At 30.8% G+C, this 9,266-nt stretch overlaps 2 protein-coding genes across 2 annotated transcripts; one reads left to right on the top strand and one right to left on the bottom strand.

Annotated features, from left to right (window-relative positions):
* Positions 1-1,324: 1,324 nt before the first annotated feature.
* Positions 1,325-5,739, top strand: LOC130443089 (importin subunit alpha-5-like). Its single transcript, XM_056777552.1, has 8 exons — positions 1,325-1,516; positions 1,664-1,722; positions 1,778-2,094; positions 2,156-2,465; positions 3,700-4,072; positions 4,131-4,384; positions 4,909-5,055; positions 5,120-5,739. The coding sequence occupies exons 2-8, from the start codon at positions 1,669-1,671 to the stop codon at positions 5,216-5,218; spliced, it is 1,554 nt and encodes a 517-aa protein (XP_056633530.1). The 5' UTR covers positions 1,325-1,516; positions 1,664-1,668; the 3' UTR covers positions 5,219-5,739.
* A 2,010-nt stretch (positions 5,740-7,749) lies between these two features.
* On the bottom strand, positions 7,750-8,954 carry LOC130443032 (40S ribosomal protein S3-A). The gene is made up of 2 exons (XM_056777479.1): positions 8,460-8,954; positions 7,750-8,141 (listed from the first exon to the last, which is right to left on the bottom strand). Exons 1-2 carry the CDS (start codon positions 8,854-8,856, stop codon positions 7,810-7,812), a joined length of 729 nt encoding a protein of 242 aa, XP_056633457.1. The 5' UTR covers positions 8,857-8,954; the 3' UTR covers positions 7,750-7,809.
* Between the last annotated feature and the right edge of the window lie 312 nt (positions 8,955-9,266).

Genomic DNA, 9,266 nt, shown 5'->3' with positions numbered 1-9,266 from the left:
ATTTTTAACTACTTTAGAAATAAATAGTAATTTTTGTGATAAATAAAAAAATATCCCATAATTTAATAGAAAATAAATAAAATGGCATATATTAACGTTTCAAAAAACTATTACCAGTCTTTGTAGATACATTTATTTAAAGTAACTTTTGTTCCGTAATTGTATATAGGCTAAGCTAAATTCTAGCTTAATTGACTGTTATCTGTATTGGACCGGAACACAAAGGTTACATGAACAGCCCTTGCACAACACCCACGTACATTTTATTTATAGTATCTGTATTGATTAAATAATTTACACTCATTTATTCAAATTTTTTTCTCAATCACAACACCGCTACTACGATTTTACATGAAAATATGGGTAATCTTGGACTCACCGTATTATTAACAACAATGACTAAAATGCAGCTCTAAAGGAATATCAGATATTTTTCTGAGTTTTATAGGTGGGCAGTAGTTTAAATACCGTACTACCCAATCTTTAAAACCCCAAAAAATACTTTCAAGCAGATGATCCTAAGTTAACCGGAAATAACTTGACGATATTCAAAAATTTCATTCTATTTACTACCACTAAGCTCTAAGTTTACCGGGGATGAAAAGTTGAATGAATGAGCTTATGAATGAAACTTCTGCTACGCCATCTAGAAAAAAATCAATATTTTATTCAAAATACATACAGGGTTCTTCAATTGATAATTGCTTAATTTCTCTATATAGAGAAAGATGACACTAAAATTAAATAATTAGAATAAATAATAACAAGGATTAAAGTAATTGGATAATAATATTTATTTCTCAACAAGTAAATATATTAGTAACAATATATTTTAGTGTTATAGCCTAAAATAAGTCAACAATCAATATTCCTACGCATACTCAAAGGTTTAATTTCTAAAAATATGTTAACTTACAATTTTAGCACAATAATTAAGTATATTCGAATTCTCCCTGAAATTCAGAAAATTGTGAAGAAAATAGAGATTTTTGAAATTATAAAGATCATAGAAATTTAAAGTCAAACGGAAAAGGAAGTTGTTTAAGTATAGAAGAAAATGTTGGAAGATTGGAAGAACGTTAATACCATCGATCTGAATACTCATCAATGTACCTAAAACAATGTCTATGGACAATGATTAAAGTCTGAGAAACTTTTCATGGACTCAAAGGGAAATATATTCAGGATTTACGTAACTCTGTCTAATTTTTAATCTTTAATTAGGTATATTTTGTATGAGAATTTTATAAAAATTTTAATCAATATATCTTGTCTACCTATGAAAAAACATGTTTAATGCTAGACAGTTCGATATCCTTATATTTGTGCGACCAATCACGTGTGGAGAAGATCAATAAAACATTTCATTGGGTGATTTGAAAGCTGTCAAAACTGACAAAAAAGTAAAACCGTAACCGAAATCATTCATTTTTAGTAATACCGTTTTTGCCGTAAAATTCTTTGTTCAATAATTTATATTTGATATTTTATATATTTTAAACTCGACAAAAGTTAGGTAAGTAAATCGCTTTACAATGAATTATCGTAATGTAGACAACAAATTAATGCGTAGTTATGTATAGAAGAAATAGTTTATGTTGTTTTTGTCCCTTAAAAGAGAAGCCATTAAAAACGTGGCTAAGTACATTATTCTCGATTTTAGGAACAATGGGAGACGAAAACAGAATTAGATCATTCAAGAACAAGGGTAAAGACACAGAGGTTAGATATTCAAAATACTCATATTTTCACCAAATTTCATTTGGTTTTATTGTAGGAAATGAGAAGGAGACGGATAGGGCAAACTGTAGAGCTCCGTAAAGCTAGAAAAGATGACCAATTATTAAAGAGAAGAAATATATCTACTACAGAAGAACCTACTTCTCCTCTGCAAGAAAATAACTCTGCAGTTTCTCCATCCATGTCAGCCGAAGAAATAATGTATGGAATGATGAACTCTGATGAAGCAGTTCAATATAGAGCAACATTAGCTTGTAGAAAAATTTTGAGTAGAGAAAAAACCCCACCAATTGATCATATGATTAGACTTGGTGTTGTACCTAGATGTGTTGAATTTTTAACTAAAGCTCATAAGTAAGTAAATTTATCAACAGACTATTTTAGTATATTTCTACATTAACAAAATTTGTTCTAGTCCGTCCCTTCAATTTGAAGCTTGCTGGGCATTAACAAATATAGCATCAGGTACCTCAGATCAAACTGCAGCTGTTGTTCAGGAAGGTGCAATACCCCGTCTTCAGGCACTGTTATCTTCTCCTCGTATTGATGTTGCCGAACAAGCTGTTTGGGCTATAGGTAACATAGCGGGAGATGGCGCAGCAACTAGAGATCTTGTACTAAGTTGCAATGTGTTACCTGATTTGCTAAGTCTCATAAAACCTCACACATCCCTCTCGATGCTGAGAAATGCAGTTTGGGCAATTTCCAATTTATGCAGAAATAAGGTAAGTGACCTGAACTTTCACTTTTTTTTCAATAATACAATTTCCAGATCAAGTTTTTGCAAATTGTAAAAATAAAAAAGTTTATGACTTTCAATCATATTTATATTTCCAGCAATATTTAAACAGTATAGTTTCTTTGATATGTTCTAATATTTCTTACTGACTTTGAGAAAAATTAATTATATAATAAAGGAAAATAAATATTAATTTTTAGCATATTTCCAATTGTCCATTGATTTCTTTTAAACATCAACTAAATAAAACTTGGACATTGTTACAAAGAAGTATTTTTGTTTTTTTTTTAAATTAGCATCAATAGGTTAGTGCAAGTTTCGAAACAGATAATTGCTTACTATAAACTACTGTTTGCATTGTTTGTCTTTTTACATGTGTATTATAAAACATAGCAACCCAGCTATTATTCTACCTTCCATCTATAAGTGAGATTGAAATTTTGCAACAAGCCATGCCAACACCCGTCAGTTCAGTGGTGATCTTTTCATTTGAATTCTGACTTGAACATTGAAAATAAGCATATATGCCCTTATATTCTCAATTGGGAAATATTGGAAGAAACTTACTCATGAAATTTGCCATATTTATTCGTGATATGCATCTCAGCCTATTACCTTAGTTTCTGATATTAATCCATCTTCTTCCATTACAATGTTTGTAGTTTTCTCCAACATCATGCTTACTAACTTGAATATTTTAATTGGCATTCCAAGGAATTTCATGGCATTATACAACTTTGGTCTGCTGTGTCGTATGCTTGTTTAAAATCAATGAAGAGTATGTACAGCTGTAACTAACATATTGTAGTTGTTTTAAAATGAACATTTGGTATTTTGTACCCTTGTCTTGCTTGAATGCCCCACTAGCTCTCTTTCGTTTCTAAAATACTACGTCCTGGTTTATCTGTACTTACACCTTTTAATTTCTGGTAAAAGTCTCTAATTTCTCTAGTTTTGTAATTTTCTTCCATCTAAGTTAATTTTTAATTCACATTTTTTCTTTTCTTCTGTCTGCATTCACAACTACAAAAAGAAAAATGGTAGTAGAATGATGAGAAGAAGCCCTTAAACAAATTCCTCGTGGAAAATTACCAGCCCCTGACAAAATATAAAGAGTAAGGTGTAATGAATGAAGTACCATGCATTCCTGAATAGTTTTTTGTGTCTACCTATAAATACTACTATTGTCGTCATGTGTTATTATATGAATTTTTTTTTAGAATCCTTCTCCAGATTTTGAACTCCTAAAACCTGCATTACCCTTTCTGGCTCGTCTTCTAAATCATACTGACTATGAAGTTCAGGCAGATACTTGTTGGGCATTAAGCTACCTAACAGATGGTCCAAATGAGAATATTCAAGCTGTTATAGATACAGGATTAATTGATAGATTGGTACAATTATTATATAGTGAACAGGGAACAGTTCTAACACCTGCATTAAGAACTGTAGGAAATATTGTTACTGGTAATGATCAACAGACTGATACAGTTATAAATGCTGGAGCACTGAACATTTTGGCCAAACTTCTGAAATATCCTAGATTAAATATTGTTAAGGAAGCGGCATGGACAATTTCTAATATAACTGCAGGTAATTAGTTTCTTTGGTATGTTACATACATTTTTTTAATGTTCATGTAATTTCACAGGCAACAGTGAACAAATTCAAAAGGTAATTGATGCTGGTATTATGCCTCCACTGCTCCATACCCTTCAAACTGGAGATTTCAAAAGTCAAAAAGAAGCTGCTTGGGCTGTGACAAATTTCACTAGTGGTGGTACAATTTCTCAACTTGCTAAACTGGTTGAATTAGGTGCCCTGAAACCATTATGCAATCTCTTGAATTCCAAAGACCAAAAAACTGTAATAGTAGTTTTAGATGGACTCAACAACATATTAAATGTAAGTACCTTTTAATCACATATTGGATTGTTATGGACTATTAAGTCAACCTGATCTTATGAATGCAAATGGTGTTCAATATATAATATTTAAAAAAATATTGTGGTGTTCAAGGTGAAATCGACCAAAACTCGCCTGAGAACAGGAGTGGAAAACAATCTTACTATCATTTGTATACATTTGAATTTTCTTGACTGTATAGCTGGGTCACCAATAATTAAACATTATTTATATCAGTGGTTTTTATTATAATATTTACTCAGCTAAAATTGATGTTTGTCAACTTTGCTTCTATAAGTAGAATAGAAATCTGAGAGATTTGAATTTGAGGCGGATACTGGATGCTCACATCAACAACTGACCAAATTCTAGGTCTCGTTGAAACATAAAAAAAACATCTATATTTATAATAATCGAACTATGGATAATCAAGCATTTCTTGAACACACTATATATAGAATCTGTCATCTTACAGTTTCGAGTTTCAAAATAGAAAAATTAAAATTGTTTTGATGATATTTTAGGCTGCAAGTAAAATGGGAGAAGTGGAAAAAGTTGCCATCATGATTGAAGAATGTGGTGGTATTGATGGAATAGAGGCATTACAAACTCATGACAATGAGAAGATTTATGAAAAAGCCTTGAATCTCATTGAAAATTATTTCTCAGATGTAAGTATTTTGTGTTAATCAGAAAAATGTGAGTGAATGACATGTTTTATATTTCTAATTATAGACCGGTGCTGATGAGAACATTCCCGCTCCACACACTGCTGATGGTCAAATTCAATTTGCTACACCCACTCAAGTGCCTAATGGGGGATTCTCGTTCTAAAAGTATATGCTTTACTATTATGTTTCCTATAATTGTCTATTTACTTCAATTTCGCCATTCCATGTTCTATTTTTAGTATAATAAAGAAATGAACTACATTTATGAAATGTTGAAAGTTTAGAATGGATTACGTTGAGAATATCCTCTGTTTGTGTTAGTTTTTCATTCATATATGTTTTACTACTTAGTTCAAACATGTTTCTTTACTGCTACATAATTTTATATTGAAACTTAAATGCTTTTAATTTTTTATACAACTTTTTAATTCATTTAATTTGTAGCTGAAATATTGAAGTTGCAGATTTTCAACCTAATTTTTATAATGATAGATTAATGAATGTTTTGTGGTATTGATAAATATTTGAAAAGAAAACATATCACAAGTTTTAATAGGTTCTGTAGCATGTCAACTGATTCAAAAAAAACTTTTGTTTAGTTATTATATACATTCATCAATGTTTAATCGATTATACTTTTTTAATGTTTTCTTACTTTATTTAGTAAAAAAAGTTATTTACAATCATAATCGTTTAATTTGCTGTCCAACCTTACATACCATCACCTAATCAATTCCAGAATCTCACAGCAAACTCTTCACAACAATTTGTCATTGCTTAATAGCCTTAAAATCCATGTACAAGAAACTTTCAAATTGTCAACTGTATGTGAAAATAAATGAAACGTTCAAAGTCAATTGAAGGCCTAAGGAAGAAAAAAATTCTTAATGATTACTAAGAATAGATGTTGCAATGTTATAGGCATATAAGTTAATCCAGGAATTTAGTAATTCTATTATCGGGCCTTTTAAGGAACCCAGCTGGTCAGTAAATTTTTATTTCAAAATAGTTTTGCCTAATGTTAAACAGTACTAACTTAAACGTATTAAGAGCTGGAGGAAATAACAAAAAACTAGATTCAGAACCACATGCGGGAGGTTTATTGTTGGGAAAATTTAGTATAAAACAGGTAAGTCAAATAATTAGATTTTAGTTTACTTTCAGTCGCTGAAGACAATAACTTTGTTATCGAAACGCGCATCAAATAGTGTAATTGTGTGTTGGTGTACTGGTGTTAACAGTATGAATATCACCAACGGTTTCAGAAATTCCAACTTAGTTGAAGAAACATTAAATGAACAAGTCAAAAAATGTGATCGGTAACTTGAACTTCAAATTATAACAGATTGCAATAAAGATGCTGAATTTGATGCAGCAGTTGACACCAATATATACAAAATCTGACCTAAAGTGACACACACACAGCCATAATAAAATGTAGAAATTTTGAAGATACACGTACAGGTTTTATCGCTTAATCAAGCAAAGCGTGGCGTTTCTTTCTATCATTGTAATGAGACAATTTCATAGCAAAGTACGCAAATTCATAAGACATAATGAGGTATGCTTTAGTTACTAAAGCACCAATTGATAACATTCTCCCTAGCGCAGCTTTATCTCAAGTAAAGACGCATCAATACAGAATAAAAAGTTTCATTTGTTACCCTTGTGTAAAATATTTTGCTTCAATCATATTCAGTCTTTTTATATTAAAAATATCTTTTTGCAAGTTTAAATACTTTTCGTTTCTTTCAGGAATGTGTTAAATAGTTATTCTTCTATATGAAGTTTAATATGAAGGAAGGGTATTAAAAACGATATAGGTATTTTGGATTTTTTTAGCATTTTTGTTAAAAGTTAAAATTTTAGTTTATTAATTTTTGTATTCTCTTTGAATCCATTAAATTGAAATGGTATTGTCTGATTGAAGTCTAGGGTCTAGATTAATAAGTAAAAGTGAACTGAGTGAGATCTCTAAAAAATTTGAGAATATGGTATAGTGAAAAACTTCTAGGAATATTCACGATTTCATCATCAAGTTGCCTCTATAAGAACTATTCAGAGGGTTTTGAAAATTTCCATCTTCTTAAAGAGTAGAATATGCACAAAAAGGTCAAATATGACGAGAATAAAGGTTTTATATTGAAAACTCTTTTCAGATGAAGTTACTTTTCATTCAAATGGAGTAGTTTAAAGGTACAATCATTTCTCAAAAACTCACACTAAATGTGTGAAGCACTTACTAAGTGTGGTGAGAATTAAAATTTTTGTTACTACTATGCAAGGGCCAACCAAACCATTTGAATACCAAAGTTGTTGGTCAAAGAAAATTCTCTTTGTAATGCATACACGAGCAGTAGTTTATTGTGGCTATTACAGTCATCTTATAGAAGGCCCACGGGACCTAACAGTGTAGGTAGTGAGCACTGTTCATTGTAACTGTTACCAACAACTAATGAATCAATTCTAACTCAATTTGTTATCAACATAATAATCAGTTTGACAAAAATCTCATTTGACACAAACATTATATATACCCAAGCTGGAGAGTTTGTAAAAAGTAAAGTTGATTTTATATGCAGAAGATACAGACATTACACATTCTAATACCAGAAACAGCTAGTAATAAAATGATTTGAACAATGAATAGATAAATCAACTTTTTGCACATATGATTGAAATAATAACAAAACATTGAATTTTTAGAAAATTTTTAATTTGGATATTTTTAATTTATAAAAAACATTAAGACCCTCATGCTACAGCTACTGGAATAGCTGGAGGAGCTTCTGGTTTTGGGGCTTTAATTTCACTGCTTGGACTAGTCGGTAAAACTTCTTCCTTGGGTTCTACCACAGATACATTATCAGGAAGAGGTTTCTTGGGGCCAGTTTTGCCACTAGGGTCCCATGGCAACATTATCTTGACTTTGATTCCCAACACTCCTTGTCTCAATAATACATGACGGGTAGCTGTGTCTACATAATCATTACAAGGGTCTCCTGAATGAATCATAAGTCCATCAACGAATTTCATGGATTTAGCTCTTTGTCCTCTCAATTTACCAGATACAACTACTTCACATCCTAAAAATGAATATTCCGTATAATGTAATAGCTCTTAATTGCAATTGAAATTTCATTCAAAAGCTTGTGAAACAAAATATAAGGATATATTTATCTCCAAAAGAAAACAGAAAAATATTTGGTTGTTAATCAAAGTTTTCAGTACTCACAAAAACAAATTAAACTTTCAATTACAGAAAATATAGCTGAGTAGTTTTTTACTTGCTGTAGTGCTCAAGCCAAGTAAGAAAATGAATGAATACAGGAACAGACAATAACTAAACTTGGAGTACTGTAAGTTAAAAAGCAAATTCCTAAAGTATGTTTTCTCTAGCTTACCTTTGGCTCCACATTCCATGATGTACCTTAAAACACCGTAACAAGCCCTTCTAACCGCTAATCCTCCAATCAATTTGAATCTAAGTGATTCCGCTTGGGCAATAGCACATAGACCTCTATTTGCAACTTTTTCTCCATATAACACTACAGAATTTTCAATAAAGTTGAATCTCTTTTGAACTACAGAGGTCAATTCTCTGATCCTTCTGTTCTTCTCACCCAATACTCTATCTGTTCTGGTTGCCATAATAATAATTTCTGTACGTGTAGGGGTAACACGCACTTCCACTCCGGAATATCCATCCTCTGAGAGTTCACGAGTTAAAAATTCATTCAATTCGGCTTTAAAAACGCCGTCTCCGACAAATTTTCGCTTTTTTGAAATTGGGGTTGCCATTTTCGTTCAAGTCAATTGCAGAAAAGAAAAAGCCACGAGGAAACTGTGAAGTAGTAACTTTGGTTGGTACTAATTTCCAACATACGTCATTTGTCATTAATATTTCCGTCATGTAAAAAGATAATCAAAAATTTAAATGTTAGATAGCGAATATTTCTATGGTCCTGTAATTTTGCTATTATTATAATTTCAGACAAATATAGCGAAGAGTTTTTTATGAAAGAATGAATTAAAAGTTCATTCATAGTTATTTTTGAACTTGATAGCTATGGGAAAGTGATATTTATTGAGCTGATAATTCGAAGGCATTTTACTAAGTTTAAAAAAAGGAATATCAGCCTTTGGCATATTAATTGAAAAATTGTTATATATGGAAAACTTACACAGAATTCAAAATATTTTTCTACTAT

This window comes from Diorhabda sublineata, chromosome 4, assembly GCF_026230105.1.
Source record: "Diorhabda sublineata isolate icDioSubl1.1 chromosome 4, icDioSubl1.1, whole genome shotgun sequence".
In the NCBI taxonomy this organism is placed as follows: Eukaryota; Metazoa; Arthropoda; class Insecta; order Coleoptera; family Chrysomelidae; genus Diorhabda; species Diorhabda sublineata.
This window is presented reverse-complemented; position numbering and strand designations above follow the sequence as displayed.